We start from the raw sequence: 27,576 nt of genomic DNA, 5'->3' as shown, positions 1-27,576 counted from the left end.
CCCCAGCTGGTGCTCTGTCTCTGTCTCTCAAAAATAAATAAAACACACATTAGGAAAAAAAATTTTTTAAATCTATTCTTTGAAAGCCCCTGACCCTGGAGTGGCTTCATTCCTTCCGAGGACAGACATAGGGGAATGACCAAGCCCTGTCTCTGGTTCAAACTACTCAGTGCCAGAGAAGCTGGCCTGGGTTCACTTTCCTGCCTCTCCTCTCCCTGGCCATGACAAGAGGCTTCACCTGTCAGAGCCTCAGTTTCCCCATCTGTAAAAGGTCGTAATGGCACCCCCACCACAGAGTTGTGAGTGGGAATATTGCACACGCCGGGAGTCTAAACGATCATGACTCAAACCCCAGCACCACCACACCCCCTTGCTGTGGGACAGTAGGCAAGTTACTTGATCTCTCTGTGCATCAGAACAGAGGCATTGGGTTGTGAGGAGGGAGACCATTCTGTACAGAAACCCCCTCATCATTATCCACTCAGCACACTCACAACAGCCGTCACCAAGTGGGCACCAAGGACAGAAATCCCAGTGAGTCAGAGCCCCCTGTGCCCACTGATACCCTCAGGCTGGGGATGACCCCGGTGGCTGCTAACGTCTCACAAAGACACACGAGAAATCACATATTTCAACTGTTTTATTTGCTTTCTGGGGTGTCAAGATTGGGGTGTCCCAGAGCCCAGCCCCCAGCAAAGTCCGACAGACCCCTCCCCAGCCAGGGGTCCCAGCCAGGAGGGTTTCGGACAAGGCACTCACAGGAACTCTGGGGGTCAGGGAGAAGCCACCCTGAGGGTGCAGGGGCCAGGCCCACCTTGGGGGACAGAAAATGCAGTTACCTTCGGTGGGAAAGGTTCTTCCTAAAGAGAGATACAGGATGAGATAGAAACCTGAGATGTTAACAGAGCCCCAGAAACATGCCAGGTACCCCTAGGGCAGGCAAAAGCCAAGTCTGCTTCCCAAGATCCCGATGTAGCTTCCTTGGCATCTGGGGATGCCACACGCCCGGGAGGCACAGAGCCCAATTCCAAACTGGCTTTCTCTGTGATTTCCTGGAGACAAAGTGTGTCAGTCACAAAAGTCACTCGCTCCAGACCCCACCTCTGCAAGTGGCTCCGGCGACCCTGGCCTGGGCCCTGGGGTCCAGAGCCTGGGGTTACTTCTCTCTTTCTCATCTCGTCCCCTTTCTCTGTGCCCCGTGTTTATTAGAGAGGCAGGCACTTCTGTGGGTCTCCAGGCAGCTGAAAGGAAGGCTTGGTGAGGACAGAGAGGGGGAGAAATGGGTTTGGCAGGAGGAGCAGCTCAGGGCTGGAACAGATCCCCCAGAGACCTGGGAGGCCGCGACACTCAGCTTGTGACAACTGCCCATGAACTGGAGGACAGAGTCTCTTAGCAGAAATGCTCAGCATCCACCCGAGATGTGGATGTCAGCAAATGGCCTCCCACCCCAAAGAGCCATGCTGCCATGGGTGTGAGGGGGTCCGCGGCCTTTAATGTGCTTCCTCACCACAAAAATAGAGATGTTCTCCCTCCCAGCCAGCAGGCCCAGGCCCTTTTGAGGCACTTGTGCCTGGGGAAGGGAAATGCACTCTGGGATATAAAAACAAAAGCCCTTTTCGGCTTCCCGGAGTCAATGGATACAGTGGGGGATTCGTGGCCACGAGGAGCCACCTGGCAACGCGGTGGCCTGCCTCCGCCTGTATGACCACCAACGTCCCCACACCCGCTGCAGGCTCACGCGTGCGCTTTCGAGGGTCTCGGGGTGGAGGCTGGGGCCATGGAGAAGAATGGGGCTTTGTCCCACTCTCCCCAGAGGGGACTTTTGGGTTTAAACACTCCAAGGGGTGGAGAGGTCAAAGGTCAACAGTCTAGACAGTGGCAGCAGAAAAGAGGCTGGTGGGGTGGGCGGATTTCCAGGAGCAGCTCCCCTCCCTGGCCCAGTCGCCCTCGGGGGACACAGGCATGCGGGTGCACACACACACACACACACACACACACACACACACACCCCAGCGGGCCTGGCTTCCTGGCAGAAACTTCTAAGACAACAAAAAGGCATCCTGAATCTACTTTTCCTGCCATCCCCCTGAGCAGGCCCTTTCTGTTCCAGAAGTCACTGTGCCAGCAAAGAGCAAGGCAGCTGAAAACTCTTTGCCTTGCTGAAACTATTGCAATCTGACATTTCCCCCAAAGACCTGGCACCACCTGGGAAGCCATGACCTCCGTCCCCCCCCCCCCACCTGGCCCTGACCTCTGTCCCCCACCTGGCCCTGTCTCTCCCAGTGGCCAAGGGACCTTTGGCTGTTCCTTGACCAGACCAGGCGGGCCAGGTGGTACAAACCCAGGCCACCAACTCAAATTCCTGCTTCTTGCCACCTTTCCTTCTCTCCAACCACGCCTTCTTGTTTCTTTTTCAAGCTACACCCTCAAGTACGTACCACTGACCTTCTTTTTGGTGAGGAAGGGGGAGCCAAAGGGGCTGAGAGAAGAAGAAAGGTATGAGGTGCAGAGGCTCTGGCACCTTAAAGGACATGCCCTCACCAGACACCCAGATGACTGTTGCTGTCCGCATCCCCCACCTCGGCACCCCGCCATGGGGGCCCAGGGAGAGGCGCCTCCCCACTGACCCTACAAGATTCCCCCAACAGCCTTCCCACCACATCCCTCTGCCCATCTTTCTGCCACTAACACCCGCTGCACCCACCTCTCAGCATCTCCCCTCCACACGCGGCTAAGCCACTTCACAGAGCCATCCCCCTGCCCCATTCTGCGTGCCCCCCTCCCCCTGAGACTCCGCAAATGATGAGGGAGGAAGAACGGGGCTTGGTCCTCCCTTCTCACACAAGGACATTTTAGTCCAAGGCCCCATACATGCGGACAGACATGCCACGGAGGGAACTGGATGATCAAAGAGCTGGCAGGAAGTGGGTGAAATGTCCAATGGTTGTCTGATTAAATAAGAATGAGCGAAATGCTCTGCATCGTGGACAAGGAGAGGATTCCAGCTGGGCTGGATGAGAAAATCTAAAACCACTGCCGGAACACAAAAATGACATACGTACACTCAACAATGATCGGACAATAAGTTATACCTCTAACTTTCTGAATCACGTGGTGCTTCACACAGAGAGGCAAAATGAAGACGAAAGAAGGATGAAAATGTGGAGTTTGGGGATGGTGCGTCTGGGTTCCAGTGGGTATCCAGCTAAGCACAGACGTGGCTCATCTCCAGGAACGCCCCACCCCTTCCCTCCCCATCTTGCCTGGATTCGTTTCCTCCTCCGACACCTGCAGATCGGACCTTTGGGGAACCGAGCTAACCCATGAGCCTTGAGCTCCCCATATTCGGAAGAGCCGCGATTTCTGCTCACAGAATCCCACGCTGCAGATTTCTCGGGAGACTACAAACTCAGACTGGGGACGCGAAAGGGACATTTCTGGTAGAAGGCAGGCAGGCATGGAGAAAGAGTCCCAATCATTTCAACCTGCCAGCCATAGTCCACACCCATTGCCAAGTGCCGGCCCCAAGTCACCCACTTCTCTCCACTCCCCCATCCAGAGGAAACCCAGGACTCCGAACATGCATTTAACTCGGACACCCATCGACCCGGTTTCCCAGCGACACAGCAGCTCAGCAGAGGCAGGACCTCCCCTGGCCATCGGAACAAGAGGGGAAGAAGGTGAAGGTTGAAGAAAACAAAACAACACAAAACAAAGCAAAACCCTCATCTGTTTTCAAAAGAACTGCATGCTGGGAAACACCGACACGCTCCAACACGGCATCAGATTCCAGCACACCTCACACTTAGGGGCAAGACAAAACCACACAGTCCCCCAAAGTAGTAGATCCCTTCCCGAATGGGTGTTTTCCTCAGTTGGCTTCCTGACTGCTATGGTCATTCTCTCCCTCTGACCGGTAATCAAGGTCCAGCTGGGTGGCGTTACTCTCATCCCCGGCTGGCAAGTTCAAAGCTGCCAGGGAGTGAGATCAAAATTTACTCCTGAGTCCTGGGCGCGGCTCCAAAACCATCTACACAAAAGCCCCCTGGCTGCTTCGCCACCCTCGTGCTCAAACACGCCAGCACACAAGGAGTTCGGCAAACTCCGGCCCCCAGGCCCCCATTCTGCCCCCACCACCACGAGGAGAGCAATAAGCTGGTCCCCAGCACCAAGTCCGCAAAAATCCAGGCCAGATGTGGGGTGGGTTTGCAGCTGCTATAAATTTTTACACATTAAAAAAAAAAAAAAAAAAACAGTCATGTGCATGTCAAAATGACAAGGTCTGCTTTCCACCGGCAGCCCCGCTCCAGAGTAGGAGAGACAGAGAGAGAGAGAGAGAGAGAGAGAGAGAGGAGAAAGAAAAAAAAAAAGCCCCTGCCATATCCCAAGGCAGCCCTTTCCAGGGCTGTCCAGGCTGTTGGGACATGAATCAGGACAAAGACATTTCAAGGAGTTTTTAAGTTTGGGAAAAACCAGTCATGGACGGGGGGGGGGAACACCGGAATCCCTTCACCAGAGACTTAGGCAGGTGAACAGGGGGCCCCAGCTGTGGGATCAAAGAGCAGAGATCCACTCGGCCAGGATTCCCCGTGGAGATCGGGACCCACGGGCTTCCCGGCCACCGTGGCGGTGTCCCCTAAAGCAAAGGGCAATAGAGGAAAAATCCTCAGCCACCCCTTGCAAATCGACCAGCCCTTTTGCGGAGAAAAAGGAAGAGGTGTGTAAGTCGGAATATTGATCCAAATCAGATCCCCAGCTGTCAGGCGTATCCTCCTTGGCCAGGCCCCAGAAGGCAGCTGTCCCTCCCAGGGTCCCTAGTGGGACGAGGTCTTGGGAGGCCTAAGAGGCTCTCAGTGTTTGTGGCGACAGTTGATTTTGCCTTCTGACTGCTCCAGGACGTCCAGCATCTCCTCGATGATGGCCCGCAGCGCCCTGCCCAGCTGGTCTGCGTTGTACGGCTTGCCCAGCGGGGGCACGTGAACGAAGGCTGAGCGGCCATGACTCTGGTACAGAGAGGTGTAGTAGGTGAAATCGCAGAGGTACCTACGTTGCAGGGCATGGCGGTGGGGGGGGTGGCAGAAGGGAGACCAAAACAAGGTCAGAGAGTCAGTACACAGACTAACAGGACAGCCTCCATCCAGATCTACCGTAAGACCCCCAACCTCGCCAGAAAGCCACAGGATGGAACACCGACTGCTTCACCCTCCCCAGGCTGGCAAAAACGAAAAACCCCGATAACCTCGTGTGCTGGTGTGTATGTGAGGAAGGAGGCAGTATGAGATGCTACCAGTGGCGATGCAAATTGCCCCAGGGGGAAAATTGGGCAGGCTAGTATATCACAAATGCCCAGACTTCGTGACACATTATTTCTGGTTTTTGGAATCTATCTTCAGAAGCCATTGGCATGAGGGCACAGGAAAGACCAACAAGGCATTTGCTGCATTGTTAAGTAGAAAAGTCGAAAAATGGGAAGTAACCTGCCCCGGTCTGAATGTCCAGCCTCAAATTCACTATTGAAGCCCCTAACTCCCGATGTGATAGTCTTAAGAGGTGGGGCCTTTGGGACGTGAAAGCCCCTCGTGAATGGGGTTAGGGCCCTTATAAAAGAGACCCCAGAGAGCTATCTCCCTCCTCCTGCCACAGCACTAAGGGGGCTGCAGCCCAGAGGGAGGTCTTCATTAGAACAGGACCGTACCGGTGCCTTGATCTTCAACTTCCCAGCCTCCAAAAGTGTAAGCAATTACTTTCTGTTGTTTATAAGCCGCCCAGTATGTGGTATTTGGTTGTAGCAGCCCAAACAAGCCAGGGCGCAATCTAAACGTCCGCTGACTGAAGAGTGGCTTAATAAATCGGCTCATCCACACAAGGGAATACTATGCAGCCATCTACAAGGCACATGGTGGATCCAGAGGGAAACGGAGAATCCACCAAGACCCGTGCCGCGTGCCCACGAGTGAAACCGACGAAGGGACATCTCAAGAACATACACATCACATAACCCCAGCCGCATAAAAGCAAAACAAAATAGGACAAAAGCCTAAACTGGAGGACCAAGTGTTCACGTACCCTCGATCCCTGAACAACATGGCTTTGAACTGCAAGGGTCCCCTTACACAAGGGTTTTTTTCCAGTAAGCCCAGTGCCGTAAATGCATTTTCTTTTCCTTATGGTTTTCTTTTGTGGTTATTGTTTGTTTTCACTTTAATTCCGGTTAGTTAACATACAGTGTGATACTAGTTTTAGGTGTACGATATAGTGATTCAACAGTTGCAGACAACCCCTGGTGCTCGTCATGACAAGTGCCCTTGCTGCTCCCCATCACCGACTTCACCCACCCCCACCCTTCCCCTCTGGGCACCACTGGGGTGTTCTCTGTAGTTAAGAGTCTGTTTCTCGGTTTGCCTCTCTCTCTCTCTCTTTTTTTCCCCTTTGCTCATTTGTTTCTTAAATTCCACATATGAGTGTAATCACATGGGATTTGTCTTTCTCTGACTGGTTTATCTTGCTGAGCATCATACTCTCTAGCTCCATCCGTGGAGTTGCAAAGGGCAACATTTCATTCTTTTTATGGCTGAATAATATCCCAGTGTGTGTGTGTGTGTGTGTGTGTGTGTGTGTGTGTGTGTATCTTCTTTCTCCACTCATCAATCAGTGGACACTTGGGCTAGCTCCCATTTCCTTATGATTTAAAAAAAAAAAAATTTAACATTTACTTATTTTTGAGAGACAGAAAGAGGCATAGCACGACCGGGGGAGGGGGAGAGAGAGAGAGATACAGAATCGGAAGCAGGCTCCAGGCTCTGAGCTGTTTGTTAGCACAGAGCCCGACGCGGGGCTCGAACTCACGAACTGCAAGACCGTGACCTGAGTTGAAGTTGGACGCTCAACCGACTGAGCCACCCAGGCGCCCCTGATTTTTTTTTTTTTTAATGTAAGCTCTATACCCAACGTGGGGGCCTAATCCCACTACCCCGAGATCAAGAGTCACACAGCCTACTGACTGAGCCAGCCTGGAGCCCCTCCTTATGAATTTCTTAATAACATTTTCTTTTCTCTAACTTACTTTATTGTAAGAATACAGCACACACACACACACACACACACACACACACACATAACATACAAAATGTGTGTTAATCAACTGTTTATGTTATCAGTAAGTATCAGTAAGGCTTCTGGTCAACAGTGGTCTAACAGTAGCAAAGTTTGGCAGGGGTGGGGGGAGTCAAATGTTATGCAAATTTTGTATGCAGGGGGGTGATCAGCAGCCCTACCCCCATGTCATTGAAGGGTTACCCGCCTAACGGAAAGGTGTCGGTGCATAGGAAGTTTTACAATTTAAGTCTCAGCTTTAACAGAGGGATCGCTAGGGAGAAGGAGAGAGGGCAAGAGAATTTTTCCCAGTGGGAACACATGAGAATATAGTCTGGAATTATCTGTGCCATTTGGAATTAGTTTTAAAAAACAGAATGATGGGGGCGTCTGGGTGGCTCAGGCAGTTAAGCGTCTGACTCTTGATTTTGGCTCGGATCGTGATCTCAAGCAAGGTTCGTGAGTTCGAGCCCTGCATCGGGCTCTGCGCTGACAGCGTGGAGCCTGCTCTGGATTCTCTGTGTCCCTCTCCTTCTGCCCCTCCCCCGCTCGCTCGCTATCTCTCTCTCAAAATAAATCGATAAACATTAAAAAAAATAAAAACAGAACGATGATGAATTCGGTTACTCCATTCAGTCTACTGAATCTGCCAGCCTTTGGGCTGGAGAAGTGTACAGAGTGTTGAGAAATGGAGACACCTGGTGCTGAGAGGGCATTGAACAGAGGGGACATAACTTGGTCCAGGAGATTGCAGAGCACCCCCCCCCCCGCCTCCAAGGAAGCAACGTGCTGGAGCTAAAACCTGAAAGACACCTTATCAGAGGGAGGTGAGATCTGCACATGAGGGCAGAGGCCATATCATGTGCAAAGGCCCTGAGGCTAGAGTGAGCGTGCTGTGTTTGAGGAACTGGAGGAGGCTGGCTTGTGTGGCTGGCATGCAGTGGGGGACAGAAGAGCGAAGGCAGATGAGAGTGGAGAGGTGGGCAGGGGCCAGACCACACAGAACCTATGGATGGTGATGGAGACAGCTTGGATTTTATTCTAGGTGCCGTGAGAGCTGCAGGAGGGATTAAGCAAGGAAGGGGACACCATCAGACTTGAGTTTATAAAAGAGCTTGTAAGAGGCTGAAGAGTTTCTGCCCGGAATGTATGTTCACCCAGAACCTCATTTGGATGTAGGGGTTTTGCAGATATAGTTAGCTAATATGAAATCATACTGGCCTCAGGTAGGTCCTATATCCCATGACTGATGTGCTCATGAAAAGGTCATGTAAATACACACACAGGGAAGAAGGCCGTGTGGAGACGGAGGCAAAGATCGGGGTGATGTGGCCACAAGCCAAGGAACCCCAAGGGTTACCTGCAGACCAAAAACCGGGAGAGAGGCAGGGAACAGATTCCCCTCCAGGGCCTCCAGAAGGAGCAAACGTTGCCAACACCTTGATTTTGGACTTCTAGCCTCCAGAACTGGGAGACAATACGTTTTTGTTGTCCTAAGCTACCAAGGTGATGGTTTTTGTTACAACAGCCACAGAAAACACAAACAGAAACCAACCGCTTGGAGGAAGAGGACCCTCAGGGCCGGGGCAGAGGTGGAGGGAGGGACACCAGGGAGGCGGCTGGGGCAGCAGCGTCCAGGTGGCAGATGCTAACACCCAGAGCAGGGGAGAGGTGGGCAGATCCACACACAATGAGTCCCAGAAGCAGAATCCGTGGCACCTGTTACGTGCACGTACTTAGCTCCGAGCCTCGTGAACGGTGAGTGCTCAGCCCACAGAGGCCAAAGTCAACGCACTTGGCTTGTTCAACGCCAGCCTGGGCCGGTGGAGGAGGGAAACCACTGCTCGCAATCACCCCAAGGTGCCCTACCTGCCGGCATCTTGGGAGATGGTCACTGACACATCCAGGCCCAGCGTGGTGACCCTCTTACACACAGCATCCATGTCGATGATGGAGTCAATGCTTTCGGGCCCGTCCTCCACGCAGCACTGGGAGCCGGGGCAGAAGCGGCAGTTGTCCAGCCCCTTGTAGCCCTTGTTATGCCCGCACTTCTCCAGTGTGACCGCGGTCGCCATGCCCGACACCCCCACATGCACCACGAGCTGCAGACAGATGGGCAGGGCCATGAGACTGGGGGTCCCCCCCACCCCAGGTGCAGGAGAGGACAGCATCCTCTCGGGGCTCTGCCTGGAGTTACGTCCTTTCTGGCCTCTTGCTGCTGGAATAGACCACACAGTCGGCCCCACACAAAGGTATAGGCCGAGCAAAACACGCAAGGCTGTAAACCATGCAAGGGTGTTCATTGCAACTGTGTTAATACAATCAAATACCAGAAACAACCTCCTTAGCCGTTAGGAGGGGGTTGGCTGGATACGTTACGGAGTTAACATGCCAAGAGCAGTTCTATACAGGATGACCTTCAAGACATATTGCCAAATGCAAAAGACATGGTGTAACTTTCAGGGATCGAAGCGAAAGAGGTAATAGCCTGTCAGTGATCATGTCAGGGTTTTGCATAAAAATGAGAAAAAAGTATCAAGGCACTAGAATAATAATAGGAGGGCAGTCATGTCAATTACTAAAATCTACCCAGCCGTTAACGTGATATAAGGGAGGATTTTTAATGACCTACCTAATAAAATGCTCACAACAAAATATTTATAACAAGCAGGACACCAGATTAAGTACAGTCGAATTTCAACTATTACTTATTATTTGCGTATATGCTTACACCCAGAGAGGGCACTGTAAGAAAATATATAAACATTTATTTTTTTTTAATTTTTTAAACTTTTAAAATGTTTATTCCTGAAAGAGAGAGAGAAAGGGCATGAGCAGGGGAGGAGCAGAGAGAGAGGGAGACACAGAATCTGAAGCAGGCTCCAGGCTCTGAGCCGTCAGCACAGAGCCCGACGCGGGGCTCGAACTCATGGACCGTGAGATCACGACCTGAGCTGAAGTCGGACGCTCAACTGACTGAGCCACCCAGGCGCCCCTGTTCTTATATCTTTTAAGTGTGGCTAGTAGAAGATGTAAAGTGTCTAGCAGAAGGGAGTGATGATGTCTAATGGGCCATAATGCTGGAGAATCTAACTCTTTGGAGTCACAAGGTTAGTTGATTCACTACCGGACGCCCCACATCTGGCACTGTCCTATCTGGAGTTCCATAAATTGAATATTGGTGAATGGGAAAACAAAGCAGCAGCTGTTGTATAATGAGCTGCAAGGTGATACCCTCACATGCGGAAAAAAAAAAAGCGCCCTGTCCTAATTGCCTGGAAATCACGACTGTGACCTCATTTGGAAAAAGGGTCTTCATCGATGTGAGTAAAGGATCTCTTGACGAGATCTTCCTGGATTATCTGGGTGGGCCGCAAATCCAATGACAAATGTCCATAAAAGAGACACGTGAAGAAAAGCCAGAGACAGAGAGGAGGAGAAGCCCACGTGACCACAGAGGGAGAAGCTGGAAGAGACCCCAAATGACCCTCCCCTGAGAGAGAGTATAGCTGCTGAGGCCTTGACTTTGGATTTCTGTGCCTCCAGAAACGTGAGACTACATTTCTGTGGTTCGAAGTTTACGGCCAATTCTTATAGCAGCCGCAGGAGCCCAGTCCACGCAGGTTGTTGACACAGCACCTGCGTGTGCATACTAACATACATGCACACGCGTGTGTGCAGATACGTGTGTGAGTGATAAAATGGCAATAATCATGGTGCCACTTAACCAGGCAGGGGTGATTCTCTACGGTCGGAAAAATTTTTCAAAACATGTTCATGCTTTAGGGTATTTTTATTTGTTTAACTAGAAAAAGGCAGGACTGCACAGAAAAAGAAGAGGGATGCCCGGGTGGCTCAGTCGGTTAAGCGTCCGACTTCGGCTCAGGTCACGATCTCGCGGTCTGTGAGTTCGAGCCCCGCGTCGGGCTCTGGGCTGATGGCTCAGAGCCTGGAGCCTGTTTCAGATTCTGTGTCTCCCTCTCTCTCTGCCCCTCCCCCCGCTCATGCTCTGTCTCTCACTCTCTCTCTCTCAGAAATAAATAAACATTTAAAAAATTTTTTAAAGAAAAAGCAGAAGAAAATGTCCATTGACAGAACCTTTGGTCACGTCTCACTAAGCCTCCAGGTCCCCCTCTCACAAGGGACAAAGTCCACTTGAGACTCGACAGGAGGGCTCATTAGGAAGGAAGTTTCCACTGGACAGCCCTGGAAAATCTGCAAGGCAGGCTAGTGTGGGAAGCTGGGTGAGGCGCCCACGGGTGACCAGTTACCTCACTTATCAGAGACACCACCCAGGTAACTTCCCAGGCAACTTCCACTCCTGACCCCTTGGAGTCACGTGTGTCTGTGGTGGGAGAGTGTGGCTCCTTCTTGTCTGGCCTCCATTACACCACATCACAGCTCCCTCCCATACTCATTGTCCCCTTGTGGAACCCCCTTTCAAGAGGTTCGGAGAGAGGTGAGACCACCCACTGGCCACCAGAGGAGGCATGTGACCAGGCTTCACGAATCAGAGCATTCCTCCCTCCAACCCCCAGCCATAGTGATTGGCTCAGGGACTGGCAGGGGACCCCGGTGGCCAGTGAGAATCAGCCATGGACTCTGGGCAATTATCAAAAGGAAAGATGTTTTCTTTCCGCTGAGGGGCTGAGTCGGTAGGGTATCGGCCAGCAGCCACCTATCTTTGCCAGAGCAAAAGCGAGGCACAAAGCAAAGCCGAAGGGCCAAGAGGGATGGCTGATAACACTGGGCGAGTGCCTGGATCAAGCTATACCTGAAGCTTACAAGCGTTTGTGCTTAAGCTGAGTTAAGGTGTGCTTTGACTGTCACCTATAACTAAATGGGTCGTGAGTGACACAGAACTCCAGAGGGACGGAGCCAGGCTCTGTGGGGTCGCAGATGTTTGCACTCCTCCCTCGCATCCACGGGTAACCCGGGAAAGTGTGGCCCTTTGGGGGACAAGGCCATGGGCATCGGCCATGTGATTGAAGCAGGAACAAAGCCACACGAATCATCCACGTGCGGGGTGCCCACCTGCAGGTCCTGATGAGGAAGCACCTGCCTTCGCCCCACTCACCTGTGGGCTGTGCTTCTCCCACAGGGCAGGGATGAGCCTCTGGACCGTCTTGTACTCGACTGGAATCTCATACACATGTAGGTCCACGCTGTCGCCAAGCCCGAGCTTCTCCAGCTCCTGGAAGGGAGACGAGAGGGAGTGTTGTGGCATTGGGTGAGGGCTGCAGGGTTAATGCATTCCCAGGGGGTAAACTGACCCGTCCTCAGAAAGCAGGTGGGGCTCCAGACTCAGTGTGCAGAGTGGAAGGAAAGGTGCGCGCGCTGGCCCAGCCCCAAAGCTCCTCCCTCGCTCCCCTCCCCGCTCCCTCTTCTCAAACTCTCTCTGTATCTCCATGGGCAGCAGCATAACGCTGCGGCCTTTGAAGCTGGGCGCCCTGGTGTGAACCCTGTGTGATCTTGGGCAACTTACTTAACCTCTCTGAGCCTGTTTCCTCATCCATAAAATGGGGGTAAAAGAGTCGTTTTTTCACAAGGTAGCTGTAAGAATTAAACGAACACATACACGCTAATAGTTCCAAGAAATGCTCGGCACATCGTATGTGCTCAGATAATGTCGGCTCCCATTACGACTATTGTCTTTGTTATTTGTTACTATACTTTCCCCTTCATTATACCTGATGAGAATTATTTATAGACTTGACGCATGCCACACATAGCAGGATCTCGTTCACGTCCACAGGTAGACGCAACCCCTTAGGGACCCTCTAACAATCTTGAGCATGAGGTGGCTTAAAAACATCATGAGGGGCGCCCGGGGTGGGGGGGGGGGGCTAGTCGGTGAAGCGTCCAACTCTTGATTTCGACTCAGGTCATGATCTCACGTTCGTGGGTTCGAGCCCCGCATCGGGCTCTGGGCTGACAGCGGCGAGCCTGGAGCCTGCTTCCGATTCTGTCTCCCCCTCTCCGCCCCTCTGCTGCTCGTGCTCTCTCTCTTTCTCTCTCAAAGAACAAAGAAACATTAAAAAAAAATTTTTTTTTAACTGATACTCTGAATAATGAATAATGACCACTGCAGGATCGTTTCCTATCATTCTCAGATCGCGTGCAGTGGTTGGAAAACGCTACCACTGGTGGATGTGGGGTCCCAGACAAAGCCTTTTTTGCATGCCCTTGGCTTCTCCGAATTCATTCATTGCGGGCGAGTTCTTGCATCCCCTGACGTGGCTTCAGGGCTACTTTATCTGGTTGCCTTGACCTTGCTATCCACGCTGTCCCAACTCCACGCTCATTTGACCGCAGTTGCTGGAGAGCATCCAACACCTGGAAAGGCAGGTCCCTTCTCACCGACAGAGAATTCCCAACTGCCCGCCCCCCCCCAAGAGGGTGCGTCAAGGTCACCTGGAGACAAGACACCAAGGGGGTGGCGGGCATGGTGTACTTGTATGGGAAATCTCATTTAAGTTTATTTTATTCATTTTGAGAGAGAGAGAGAGAGAGAGAGACAGAGAATCCAAAGCAGGCTCTGCACTAATAGCATGGAGCCCGACATGGGGCTCAAACTCACAAACCGTGAGATCACGACCTGAGCTGAAATCAAGAGTCGGACGCTTAACTGACTGAGCCACTTGGGTGCCCCAAATCATTGGGTCTTCTTTTTTTTATTTCTTTTTTTTTTTTAATTTTGAGAGAGAGAGAGAGATAGAGAGAGAGCGCATGCGTGCGCGCAAGTCGGGGAGGGGCAGAGAGGATCTGGGCAGCTGATCACTCACTGCCCAACGCGGGACTCAAACTCCCAAATGGTGACATCATGACCTGAACCAAAGTTGGACACTCAACTGACTGAGCCACCCAGGCGCCCCCCCATGTGGGGGGAGTCTTAAACTCCAGCACAGGAGACTGAGACCCCATCCCAGTCACCAAGCCCAGTGATCAGAAAGAACCTCCCCACCCCCACCCCCGGAAGAAGTCCCAGGGCCAGACAGAGGGCAGATCTGCTCGCTCAACACTGGTGCACAGGTGGAGCGCAGGCCGCTGCTGGGGCAGGTGGTTGCGAGGTGAGGGGGTGACATTTTGGGTGAAATCCATTTCAAAACATTTCACATATCCTTAAGAGAAACTTGGCAGCATATTTCATTTCTCTTATTATAATTTTTTTCTCTCGGTCATTAGTATTTTTACTCTCACGTTCCCTTTTCATCTAAGCCTCAACTTCCGGGACTGTGAAATGGGATCAGGGAGACATTCTCTAAAGGGTGTGGGGATTTGGAGACGAAACAGGCTTGGAGCTCACCAGCGAATTGTCACGCTGTCACCCCCCACCCCCCGCCCCCAGAAGGCTTTACGTCCTGAGCCCTGTTTCCATTCCCACAATTTCATAAACACTCACCCGCCTGCTACGTGCCACACACCCGGGGGGATTGTTTTGAATGGCCACACAAACACGGACAGACGATCCTTCGCTTGAGCATTTTTCATAGTAGAATGAACGCTCCCAACGATTACTATCGGTAGGGCTCTCTCATATTATTCCCAGATCTCACTCGGGGGTTGAAAAGGCTACCCCGGTGGATGTCAGAGAGTCCCATGGGTGGGATTTACGGGATACGCCAGGTTTTGTTTGGCAGTTTGGAGACTCAAACCCCATGGTCTCCCACCCTACGCCGCCCCAACGGCTTGCCTCCCAAGGCGAAATCTAAAATCACATCACACCCTTCCCCTGCTCACTCTGCTGTCTCCTGCCACACCCAGAATAAAAATCCTAACTCCCGCCATCATCCATGAGGCCCATAAGCCAGACGCTGCCAATTGCCTTGCCCTTCTCTCCCTCCCAACCCTCCCCACCCCCCCACCCACCACCCCCATTTGGCTAACTTCACTCCAGCCATGTGGCCTCCCACATACCAGACTCACTCCTGCCTCAGGGCCTTTGCACTGGCTGTTCTCACTACATGGAACATTCTTCCCCTTACTTTCCCGTCAGTCAACTCTCTCCTTAGCCTTCATGTCTCAGCCTCCTGACAAGCACTTGACACTTTTACAAGCACCCCTTTGCACACTCCCTCAGCCCCGCACAATGGTGTCCTTTCTATAGCACAGGGCACGCACAAGGTAGGTGCTTGCGAATACTGGCTGAGCAACTGGGCTGCTCAAGCATAGACCGAAATAAATATAGACCTAAGTGCCTCACTTTCCTCAACTACAAAATAGAGGTTTGGACTAGCTGCTAGCTGGGACCCTCTCTTTTCTTTCCATCCTTTCCTACATTGAAAAGCAGCTCCTGGGGGGGGGCGCCTGGGGGGCTCAGTTGGTTAAGCATCCAACCCTCGATTTCGGCTCAGGTCATGACCTCACAGTTCGTGGGATCAGGCCCCGCGTCGGGCTCTGCGCTGACCATGCAGAGCCTGCTTGGGATTCTCTCTCCCTCTCTCTCTGCCCCTCCCCTGCTTGCGAGCTCTCTCTCTCAAAATAAATAAATAAATACACTTAAAAAAAAAAAAAAGTAGCTCCTGGGACACCTGACGGGCTCAGTTGGAAGAGCATGCAACCCTCGCTCTTGGGGTCATGAGTTCAAGTCCCATGTTGGGTGCAGAGATTACTTACATAAGTAAAACTTGGAAAATAAGTAACCAAAAGTACCTCCTCAATAGAAGAGGTAGAGACGGCCCGAGCATCCATCAGTGGATAAAAGGATGAAGAAACAAAATGTGGTCTAGCCACACAGTGGAATATTATTGAGCCACGAAAAGGAACAGAGCCCTGACCCGTGCTTCAGTGTGGATGACCATGAAAGCACAATGCGGACTGAAAGAAGCCAGACACAAAAGGTCACACGGCATATGATTTCTGTCTATGAAATGTCCAGAAGAGCCAAATCCACAGGCACAGAAAGTAATTAGTGGTAGTCAGGGGCTGGAGAAGGGCGGATGGGGAGTGGCTGCTGATGGGGACAGGATTTCCTTTAGGGGGATGGGAATGTTCTGGAACCAGAGACAGGTGGGGGGTGTACAACATTGTGAACATAGTAAATGCCCCTCAACTGTTCATTTTATTTATTTATTTTTTCTAATTTTTTTTTTCAACGTTTATTTATTTTTGGGACAGAGAGAGACAGAGCACGAACGGGGGAGGGGCAGAGAGAGAGGGAGACACAGAATCGGAAACAGGCTCCAGGCTCTGAGCCATCAGCCCAGAGCCCGACGCGGGGCTCGAACTCACGGACCGCGAGATCGTGACCTGGCTGAAGTCGGACGCTTAACCGACTGCGCCACCCAGGCGCCCCAACAACCCAGTTTTAAAATAGGCAAAGGCCGGGGGCACCTGCCTCAGTCGGTTGAGCATCCAACTCTTGATTTGGGCTCAGGTCATATGATCCCAGGGGCATGGGCTCAAGCCCCATGTCGGGCTCTGCGCTGAGCGCGGAGACTGCTTAAGATTCTCTCTCTCCCTCTGCCCCCTCCCCAGCTTGCGCACCCTCTCTAAAATGTTTTTTTTTTTTAATTTAAAATAGGCAAAGGATATGTATAGACATTTCTCCAAAGAAGCTATACGAATTGCCAATGAGTACATGAAAAGATGCGCAACATTATCAGTCGTCAGGGAAATGCGGATCAAAATCCCAACAAGGGATCCCCTCACACCTGTCAGAATGGCTAATAGCTTCTTTGGAGAAATGTCTATACATATCCTTTGCCTATTTTAAATTAAAAACATCTCTCTCTCCCTCTGCCCCCTCCCCAGCTTGCGCACCCTCTCTAAAATGTTGACCTCGAGGTTGTGCGTTCAAGCCCCACCCTGAGTGGAGAGATTACTTAAAAATAAAGTCTTTGAAAAAAAAACAACAACAAAAAACGAAAGTGAAATGGTGCAGCCGCTGTGGGAAACAGTGTGTGGTTCCTCAAAAAGTTAAACACAGAATTACCATAGGATCCGGCGACTCCCCTTCTAGGTCTCTATACAAAATATTGAAAGCGGGGTCCTGAATGCACATTTATACACCTATGTTCATAATAGCATTATACACCATAGCCAAAGGCGGAAATAACCGATATGTCCATCAACTAATGAATAGATTAACAAAATTTGGGCTAGCCATACAATATAAAATAATATTCAGCCTTAAAAAGGGAGGAGGGGTGCCTGGGTGGCTCAGTCGGTTAAGCATCCGCCTCTGTCTCAGGTCATGATCTCACAGTTCGGGAGTTCGCGCCCCGCATCGGGCTCTGTCTCTTCCTTTGATTTTCTCCCTTGATTTTCTCCTGGATTTCTTCCTTGATTTTCTCACCGTTTTAAAAGGACAAAGAAAGAGCAAGGCAGGAAGCCATGGTCTGTATTAACTGCCTTCCCTTTGGCTAGCTTCCCCCCCCCCCCACCCCGCCCCCAGGGCGCAGGCACTAAAGGCATCTGCGATCACGTCCACATCAGGCTGGGGGGTGGGGGTGGGGGTGGCGCTGGTAACAGGAGGGAAAGTAGCTGCTCTTCGGCTCCTGTCCCTGAGTCAGGAATCTGAGCACTCTGTTCCCCATGCCCCGGACTCTCCCCCTTGGAGATTCAGCCTTTGGCTCCTTGCCAACCGTACTTCTTCACTTGTTGAAAGCTGGGAACTATCCCGATTCCAATTTTAAACCCTGCAGAACTTTCTGGAATTCCTCTCTCTGCCTTTTCTCCCCATCCCGATGGGGAATCTAAAATCTACAGGTGCCTGGGGCGCCTGGGTGGCTCAGTCGGTTGAGTGTCTGACCTCGGCTCAGGTCATGATCTCACCGCTCTGTGGGTTCGAGCCCCGCATTGGGCTCTGTGCTGACGGCTTGGAGCCTGCTTCAGATTCTGTGTCTCCCTCTCTCTCTGTCCGTAACCCACTTGCATTCTGTCTCTGTCTCTCTCAAAAATAAATAAACGTTAAAAAAAAATTTTTTTTTTTAAATCTACACGTGCCTGGGTGACTCAGTTGGTTCAGTGTCTGACTTCAGCTCAGCTCATGATCTCGCGGTCCGTGAGTTTGAGCCCTGCCTCAGGCTCTGTGCTGACAGCTCAGAGCCTGGAGCCCGCTTCGGATTCTGGGTCTCCCTCTCTCTCTGACCTTCCGCCACCCGTGCGTGCTCGCTCTCTTTCTCTCTCTTAAAAATATATAAACATTAAAAAAAATTTTTTTTAAATAAAAAGAAATGGGTGCACGTAAGGGTGGGTGTGCGAGCCGATGCATTGTTGCTTCCACCCCTGCCCACTGACAGCTCACAAGTAACGACACCCCAGCAGTACTGAGCACACCCAGCCCCCAGCTCCTGGTTTTCAAATGTTATTATTGAGGACAGAAATGAAGGCTTTTTGTTGAACTTGCTGATTCCAAGGCCGGAGCAGGGAAAGTACATGGGCGAACCTGGAGTTCCCACAAGACCCATCAGTCCCCCTCCTAGGTCTATGTATACGTAGGAGAAACGGAAACCTACGTCCTCACAAAAACTTGTATGTGAATGTCCATAGCAGCGTGATTCACGACAACTAGAAGGTGGAAAAAACCCAAATAGCTATCAACGATCGAATGGCTAGTCAAACACAGTATGCCCACACAACGGAATATTATTCAGCCATAAAAAGGAACGAAGTGCGGACACACTACAATAGGGAAGGACTGTGAAGACGCGACACTGAGGGGCACCTGGGTGGCTCAGTCAGCTGGGCGTTTGGCTCTTGATTTCAGCTCAGGTCATGATCTCACGGTGTGTGGGTTCAAGCCCCGTGTCAGGCTCCTTGCTGCCAGTGTGGAGCCTGCTTGGGATTCTCTCTCGCTCCCTCTCTCTCTGCTCCTCCCCCACTCTCTCTCTTTCAAAGTAAATAAATAAAAATTTTTAAAAATGCTTTAAAAAATACAAAATAAATTAAACGGGATGCTGAGTGAAAGAAGCCAGACATAAAAGGCCACATGATGTATGACTCCACATAAAATGTCCAGAACAGACACATCCATAGAGATGGAGAGTGAATTAGTAGTTACCAGGCACTAGGAAAAAGGAAAAATGGGAGAATGACGGTTAATGGCGTGGGGTTTCTTTCTGGGGTGATGAAAAAGTTCTGGAATTAGATAGTGGTGATGGTTGTACCAGGAGGAACTTTATGGCACGTGACTGTATTTCAGTAAGATTATATCTTGGTTTTTTTTTATTATTTTTAAATTTTTTTTAAGTTTATTTATTTTTGACAGAGACAGAGTGTGAGCATGAGCTGGGGAGGTGCAGAGAGAGAGAGAGGGAGACACAGAATCTGAAGCAGGCTCCAAGCTGTCAGCACAGAGCCCGAAGCGGGGCTCGAACTCACGAACCGTGAGATCATGACCTGGGCCGAAGTCAGACGCTTAACCGACTGAGCCATGCAGGCACCCAATCTTGATTTTTTTTTTTTCAACGTTTATTTATTTTTGGGACAGAGAGAGACAGAGCATGAACGGGGGAGGGGCAGAGAGAGAGGGAGACACAGAATCGGAAATAGGCTCCAGGCTCTGAGCCATCAGCCCAGAGCCCGACGCGGGGCTCGAACTCACGGACCGCGAGATCGTGACCTGGCTGAAGTCGGACGCTTAACCGACTGTGCCACCCACGCGCCCCTTGATTTTCTTTTTAAAAAAAGGACACGAAGCACTTGACATCCAACACTCAGGTAGAAATCAGAAAAGAAAATAGAGATGCCCGGTGAAATGCAATGAAGGATCCTGGATGGGATCCTGGTACAGAAAAGGACATGAGTGGGAAAACTCATGAAACCGGAATAAAGTCCAGAGTTTACTAATAGTGGTGGACCAGGGTTGGTTTCTTCATTTCGAGAAATGTAGTAGTCATTTAAGATGTTCACACTAGGGGAAATCAAGCGAGACATGTGCAGGAACCCTTTGTATTATCTGTGCAATCTTTCTGAATTCGTAAGTTAGGTTCTAAAATTATTCTGAAATAACTCATTTGCAAAAATCGACTCTGGAACCAAAAAACCAACCAAACAAAAAAACAACAAAAAGCGACGTGCTCAGAGAATGATGGGGACACACAGAAAGGACACCGGAGCCAGCCTGAAGGGAATGCCATGAGCCAAATCTGAGACAATCTGAACACCAACAATTTGAACATCAAAATAAAGACTGAGAGTGAGCAATGGTCATGTCTTGAGGGCAGTAAGTCCACGTGGATACAAATAAACTCCGAAAAGCAGGAGGCCAAAAAAAGTGTCAAAGGAAGGGGTGCCTGGGTGGCTCAGTCAGTTAAGCGTCTGACTTCGGCTCAGGTCATGATCTCGTGGTCTGTGGGTTCGAGCCCCGCGTCAGCTCGGAGCCTGGAGCCTGCTTCGGATTCTGTGTCTCCCTCTCTCTCTGCCCCTCCCCCCCCGCCTCTCTCTAAATAAATAAACATTAAAAAAAGTGTCAAAGGAAAGCTGGAACTAGAAAACTGCCATTTGGTAACCATCAACTAAAATAAAAACTGATTCAGGCAACACTCACCAGGGGATGCTAAAAGTAAGTCCAAACAAGTATTTATACACTACAAAGTATCTCACGACAGGATACTTTTTAATGACAAAGGGCAAGACCATATCATAGGAGAGAAGTCCACCAGGTCTCATCTTTAGCAAACGATCAAGGTCAACAACACCAGTCACAAGACACTTCAAACTCTGGTGACTCCCAATACAATGCACCAAGAAGGACACAACATCGCTTCTGAGGACCTCCTGCCAGACAGAACCCGCAGCCTCCGTGTAATCAAGAGGAAACGTCAAACGAACCACACCGAAGGATGCTCTCCAAAGAACTGAGCAGTTCTCAGCAAGTGTCCTGACGTGAGACACAAAGAAAGACCGAGGAACTTTCCAGATTACAGGGGATTAAAGAGGTAGAACGACTGAACACGATGTGTGATGTGGAAGTTTCTTCTGCTGTGAAGGACATGAACGAGGAGGCTGACAAACTCTGAGTAAGGGCTGTAAGTTGTAGCATTGCATCTATGTTAAAGGAGTCTGACTTTAATCATTGTGCTGAGGTTGTGTTTTAGGAAATGCACGGTGAATTATTTAGGGGTCAAGGGGGTGTCATGTCTGCAATTGACCTCTAAATGACTCAGGGCAGGGGCGCGCCTGGGTGGCTCAATCCATTAAGCGTCCAACTTGGGCTCAGGTCGTGATCTCATGGTTTCTGAGTTCGAGCCCCACGTCGGGCTCTGCGCTGACGGTGTGAGTCTGTCTGTGATCCCCTCTCCCTCTCTCTGCCCCTCCCCTACTCGTTCTCTCTCTCTCTCTCTCTCTCTCTCTCTGTCTGTCTGCCCCTCCTGGGATTCTCTCTCTGCCCTCGCTCACTTGCCCCCTCGCCCAAAAAAATCACCTTTACTTGTTTGGTTCCAGTTGGGGAGCTGTCCACAGGCCAGGGCACCCACAAGCCCAGACACGTGTACTTGGGGAAACCACCTCTGTGGGCAGGGGGACAAAGGATGCTAACCCTATTGGTGACCAACCCGAGAAACCTTCTCTGGGGCACCATAACCCTCCTGGTGGCCACCATGACATGTGATGACAGCAGGCCCTCCCTACGGATCCTCTCTGCCCGGCAGGACGGGCACTCCGTTCTGAGCAGCGTCACTTGCCTAGATCAACTCAAGGGCTGTCTCCACTGGGTGATGTTTCTTGAGCATTAGTGGGATGGCCACATGCCCACATCGGTTCTCAGTGGTAGGAAATGAGTTGGCCTCACCAAGGAGCCGTGGAATGACTCACTGCCTTCTTTTTTCAATTTTTGCTTTTTTAAGGAGGCTCCATGCCCAACGTGGGGCTCGAACTCACAACCCTGAGATCAAGAGTCACATGCCCTACTGACCAAGCCAGCCAGGTGCCCTGGGAGTAGTCTTCTTGTCCTAATCTTTGCTCCTCCTGTGCTCTGGGTCATCACCTAGCGCCCGCCCCCTCATCTGGGGGGCAAAAAAAATCTAAACTAAGAAAGCTGCCACCGAAAATATACCACCACCTCCACCCACCCCTCCACAGTGCCCCTGCCGTTTCATTCTTTGGGAGCAAACCCTGAAGCCCCTCAATGCCAAGGTCAGTGGGAGGAGGGGGTGAGTCGGGAAAAGAGCCGGTCGCCCTCCTGCCACCAACTCAGGCTAAGCAAAAGCAGCCGGCCCGCGGGGGACACAGAGGCTGTGCCATCTTGTTCAGTCCCAGTTTGAGGCTAGCCAAAAACTCATGCAAGGTGACTGAGGTCAGGACGGCAGCTGCCTCGGGGGCAGGGCGGAGGGTGCTGGGGAAGCGATGCGGGGCAGGAGGGAACATTCCAGGTTGCTGGAAATGGGTCACTATGTGGACCGAAATATCCCTGACAAGGGTATAAATACTCTTCACTGAAGTGTTAGGGGCGCTAAAGATCTGTAGTGTCGCTTTATGAAAGTTATTCCCCAATTTTAAACAAGGCAGTGGCGGGGGAAGGAGCGGCTATATAAGGCTCATCCGAAGTGATCAGAAGCGGGTGGCCTGTAATCTAGCTGAATTCTTTGCCTCGGGAGGCTTTCTGTCCCAGCAGGGCTGGACAGTCCTCCTGGGGGAGGAGGGGAGCGGCAAGCATACCCCAAGTCCCACGACACCGCGGTGAGCGTGGCTGCTGAGCACACACCCGTGAAAGGAACAGGGCTCCCGCGCCCCAGACGGCGCATTGTCTAGACCCCAGTCTACCTGACAAGACCCCGCCGCGAGGCCGCATCTGACCGATTCCCTTGACCCCACGACAAAGACCCCCTTTGTTCCCTGGTTAATATCCTTAGCAGGTCTGTCTAGACTCACTGTGGCAGTAATTGTCCCGTGATGTCACCAGGACCTGTGACCCAGCTCCTCCTCGTGGCGCTTGGGCAGGGAACACTCCAGACGGCCCCAAGCCAAGGGGGTCCTGGCCCTTGACACCCACCTGAGCCTCCTAGGAAGAGAGATCTGCAGCCAGTGTCCCACACCCGCCACCCTAGACCCAGGGGGAGACAGGACACTCCAAAGATTAAGCCCCTTCTGTGAGAGGTGCTGAGGGGCAGCGCCACCCTGGGGAAAGATGAAAAGAGGGTGCCCTCCGTCCCCAGCACTCCCACCTCCCCATTGTGGCTTGTGGGAAACAGTTCACTCTCCACTAGAGCACACGGTCACCCAAGGCATGAAGAAGGAAGGTCAGATGAGACAGACGGACAGAGGAGGTGGGGGGAACAGGGGCGAGAAGAGAGTGAAAGACAGAGACAGATGTACAGAGAGACAGATGGAGCCATAAGGGGAAAGAGGGAGAGACCAGAGGGAGTCTGAGAGACACAGAGACAGATAAAGAGAAGGTGAGAGAGACAGAGAGAGAGAGAGAGAGAGAGAGAGAGAGAGAGAGACCAGAGAAGTTAGCTGGTCCCTGGGAGAGGAGGGGTTCTTTCTACAGATGACAGCTTGGGCTTCTGAAAAGTCAGTAGGGACCGGAAGTTAACTGCTGCTCAGCCCGGGGAACAAAATTCCCATCTTCAGCTTGAGGGGACTGACTCAGAACTCAGGTCTGGATCACGGCAAGAACATGCCGAGGCACATTTTCTTGAGGGATGGATTCCACCCACCCAACGGGACACCCTCTGCACGGGCCAATCCGTTTTACCCAGGTCAATTAAAACACACCAAGGGGAGCTCCCAGCCACCCCACAGAAGGAACCCGCAGACACTGTGCTGTGCAGAAGGTACCCGACCCGAGTGCAACTGCATGGTGCCGAGTTCTAGAACAGGTGTCACCCACGGCGGCAGCGGGGGCGGGGGAGTGGGGGGGGGGGGGTTCCAGCGGGGGGTTTCCCGCCGGGGGGGAAATAGCTAGGAAGGGGCACAAGGCTCTTCTGCGAAGAGAAGGGAGCTAGGAATGTTCTAGATCTTGATCCAGACGCGGGTGACGCGAAGGTGCACGTGTGGAAAATTTCGTGGAGCTACGCCGACGCGTTCACTCAAAGTATGTACAAGCAACTACAATTTTGTGTTTGTTTGGGTTTTGTTTTAAGGGAAACGCTCAGATCTGGGAAGGTTGGCATCTTTTTATCCAGGGAATGGTGGAGAAGCCTCTCTTCTTGTTTCCTAAGCTTGAGGAAGAAAACTCAGTCTTCCAGAGGCCAGGTCTGGCAAGTTGGGCAACCAAAATATCAGGGGGTATTTCCCCTCGGGCAGCGGGATGAAAAGCGGCCGTCCCCCACCATCCACATCCCAAAGCCCGGAGGGATTTCCAAAGATTGTTTAATTGATTTTTCTCCTATTTAGATGCAGATCATAGTGTCTGGGGCCCAGGAATTCAGACACACGGCTTTGTGTCCACTCAGCCCCGTGAAGGCTCCTGTCTGAAACTCGCACAAAGCCAGACACACAACGTCCTCAGAAACACGCTGTTTCCTTTTTGTCTGGGGCTCCAGGGAGCGGGTGCAATGGACAGAGCCCCGGACACGCTTCCATCTGCAGGGTCCCGGGGACCCCGTCCCTCTGTCCCGCTCAGAAGGTGGGGTGCACATTTTTTTAAAAAGGAAAGTCGCCACGATTTTGAGGTCTATATGAGGGGTGGCATAAGAGGTGGGGGGCCCCCCAACTAGGGGTTGATGCGTTGAGGTTTTAACTTGGATTTTTCTCCAAAGTCAGGGCTCTGGAGTGAAAAGCAGGGGATGCTTTAAATCAAGCAGCTAATGGGCTAGGATTAACATGAGTTTGGCTCCGGTCTCTGCAGATCTGATTTATATAAGGAGAAAACGTTTCTCTCTTTCTCTCTCCCCATTGTTCCCGTCTGTCTCTCCAAATGCCCCATCTGACAAAGAAACTGGAAGGCTTGCAGGCTAACAACCTGTTCAGGATAGTGGGAAAGGCCCCCCCCCCCCCCCATATGCAGCCTTCTCCTCCCCCAGCTGCTGGGAGGCAACAGTGAAGGTCATTATATCCTCTCAACAAGGTTAATACATCCCCCCCCAACATCCCTGCCTGGTCACCCCCAAACCTGGTTGGGGCATGGGGCACCTTTGAGGCAATGCCATTCTAGTTTCTCACTGTGTGACCTCAGATAACTCTCTCTGGGCCTCAGTTGCCTCATCAGTAAAGTGGGCACATGAATAAGTACCCCCAACCGTGCAAGGGGTTGTGGGGGAAATTCAGAGGGCTCGGTGCAGAGCAAGCCGACAGGTGCACGTGACAGTGGTTCCCATGTGGAAAGAAGAGTGTTTTGCAGGAAGCTTCAAGGGAGACGTTCTCTTCATAGATTCCTTCCCTTCTTTGGTGCCATATATCTCCAGGGGGACCCCAGCCCCAAGCCCGATTCCTACCCTCCGGATCTGAGTTACCTGGACTGCAATCCAGCTGGCATTCACAGTGTGTTCCCCAAAAGGGCCAAACCCTGCAAAAAACAAAACAAAAACAGGAAAGTCAGCGTATCACCACCCAGTGATCTTTCCTAGCCTGCCCAAGGTCAGGCTGCTGCCCCACCTGGGGGAACAGGGATCTTCGAGAGCACCTGCCACGTGGGACAATGTCAGGGGGCCTGGTCCTGTGTTCTTGGGTGCACCCAGGGGCCTTCGGAGCACCCCCTCCTTTCTCTGCTCTTAACTGCTTTTAACTGTCCTTTCTTGTCTTCACTGTCACCTGACTTTTGTGCCCAGCAAGGGGCCAGTGGCCTCCTTTTGCCCCAGAAAGGGCTGGCCTGTTCCCCTCGCGATTTCCTCCACTATCCCCGACCCCCTTCTACAATTATTTTCTCGCCGTCTTTGTGCAGAGCCTCTGGGCTCCGTGAACCACCACAAAGTAAGGAACAGCCCTTAAGGGATGCATGTGGGTGTCTCCCAGGACAGGCTGACGGGACACCACCTTGCCACCCTCCTGTCCACTTGCTCAAACTCCAGCCCCACTTACAAACCAAGAGAGTCCACCTGAGGCTGTGCTAAGTGCTCTGCACGCACTGTGGCGCTCGGCCTCACCGCATCCCCCTTTCAGCCAAGGCTGCTTCCTGGGCCCCTTTTACAGGAGGGAGACTAAGGCACAGAGAGGTGAAAACAGCTGCCTAAGGTGGCACAGCCAGAAGGCAGAAGAGCTGGGATTTTAAACCAGATTCATGAGAGTCCACAGCTCTTCTACTTTGATCACCCTGTCACCCTGCCTAAAAATGAACACCCCCAAGAAGACTGAGGGTCCCAGGTGGTGTCAAGCCCCCCCCACCCCGGAAGGGATGCTGTGTCCTGGAACAGCAGGCTCCCCCCCCCCAGTGGGGGCAGGATTTCTCTAGCCCCTCTCTCCTCCTTCATAGACTAAGTATGAGTCTCAGCTCAGCCACCTACAAACAGGGTGACCTCTGTGAGCCTGTTTCCCCTTTGCCAAATGGAGATGGTGAACATATCGTGAACTCATGCAAGGAAAAAGTCCACTCCAGTGGCTCCCTGCATAGTGGACACTAGAGGAACAAATAACCAGATACAGGAGGGCTGCGCGGGTGAGGGGGGGGGGGCAGTGACCGTCGCCCCAATTACACACATCTGTTGAGTGAGTGCCTTCTTCTATCTTCCTGAGAATTCCAGGCCCAGCCTCACCCTCCCGGGTCCGCAAACCACTTGCGTGAACCTTAGCGGGATCTCCTACTCTGACCCCTCCAGACAGAGGGTCAAAATGACCCCCCCAGCCAGAGGCCCGGCGGAAGTTGACGCCCACGTGGCCCTGAGGCGGAGTCTCCTCGAGGAGGAACAGTTAGTTTCAGGGAGTTGGTGACAGCGGGGAGGGACTCACCCATAAACAGCCCGGGGCGGAAAGATTTTTGACTGAGCCGGTCCTGGACAACAGGGAGAGCGGCTACCCGCGCGAGGTCCCCCGACCTCCACCTGCTCTTGCCTCAGGAGAGCAGCCCCCTCTTAGCGCAGGGCTAGGGGAGCACTGGCTGCCAGGAGGTTCATTTGTCACTGGGGCACTTCCTGCCCGCAAATTGGCCTTTGTCCCCTGGGGCCGTGGGTGGGGACAGGCCCGACCTCGGGAGGGGCAGGGATAAGTCCAGTCCTGCCCACCAGCCGGGCAGACAGAAGACAGGTGCCCAGAGAGCCACTGTCCTCACCTGGGGAAGGAAGGACGTACGAGGGGCCTGCTCCGCGCTGGGCACTTGACCGGACCCCCACGCCCTTGCCTGCCCCGACCCCTGACAGTGAGAACACAGGGGCTCTCCTTCTTCACTTTCTACGTGTTGCGCGGACTGAGCTGGGCGATGACATCTTCCAAACCTAAGACGACTTCTAGCACCTGCCCCGCCCGGCCACCGCGCCCCTCCCGACCCCGCCGGCTCTGGAGCCGCCCGACCCGCCCCTGCCCGCGGCCGCTGTCACCGCGGCCGCCATCAGCGTACCCGTCACCACCACCGCCTTCCTGGGCTGCTCCATGACGGGCTCAGGCTGCGCCGCGGACCCGCTCCCGTCGGGACTGGCGAGTCCCGCAGCCGCCGCTGCCCCCGCGGCCCGG

At 52.4% G+C, this 27,576-nt stretch overlaps 1 protein-coding gene across 3 annotated transcripts; it reads right to left on the bottom strand.

Moving 5' to 3' along the window:
• Window positions 1-622: 622 nt before the first annotated feature.
• On the bottom strand, window positions 623-27,570 carry PGPEP1 (pyroglutamyl-peptidase I). 3 transcript variants are annotated; one of them, XM_040444942.1, is made up of 5 exons: window positions 27,464-27,570; window positions 25,431-25,483; window positions 12,170-12,286; window positions 8,962-9,194; window positions 623-5,043 (listed from the first exon to the last, which is right to left on the bottom strand). In XM_040444942.1, the coding sequence occupies exons 1-5, from the start codon at window positions 27,495-27,497 to the stop codon at window positions 4,851-4,853; spliced, it is 630 nt and encodes a 209-aa protein (XP_040300876.1). In that variant the 5' UTR covers window positions 27,498-27,570; the 3' UTR covers window positions 623-4,850. The 3 variants fall into 3 exon arrangements, with proteins under 3 accessions (XP_040300876.1, XP_040300877.1, XP_040300878.1); XM_040444943.1 differs by lacking the exon at window positions 27,464-27,570 and adding an exon at window positions 26,860-26,981; XM_040444944.1 differs by lacking the exons at window positions 25,431-25,483; window positions 27,464-27,570 and having other exon boundaries at window positions 12,127-12,240.
• Between the last annotated feature and the right edge of the window lie 6 nt (window positions 27,571-27,576).

The sequence above is a fragment of the Herpailurus yagouaroundi genome, unplaced genomic scaffold (genome assembly GCF_014898765.1).
Source record: "Herpailurus yagouaroundi ecotype Mexico unplaced genomic scaffold, PumYag 193, whole genome shotgun sequence".
NCBI lineage: Eukaryota > Metazoa > Chordata > Mammalia > Carnivora > Felidae > Herpailurus > Herpailurus yagouaroundi.
Note: the sequence above shows the minus strand (reverse complement) of the source record. Positions and strands in the feature narration are given on the sequence as shown.

What these genes read in the sequence shown, in the direction of transcription:
- PGPEP1 (XM_040444942.1), bottom strand. Translation starts at nt 27,497, where the DNA reads ATGGAGCAGCCCAGGAAGGCGGTGGTGGTGACGG. An exon ending in GAAGGCGGTGGTGGTGACGG is followed by an intron (nt 25,484 to 27,463) that starts GTACGCTGATGG and finishes TGTTTTTTGCAG; the next exon opens with GGTTTGGCCCTTTTGGGGAA. An exon ending in CCAGCTGGATTGCAGTCCAG is followed by an intron (nt 12,287 to 25,430) that starts GTAACTCAGATC and finishes TCTCCCTTCCAG; the next exon opens with GAGCTGGAGAAGCTCGGGCT.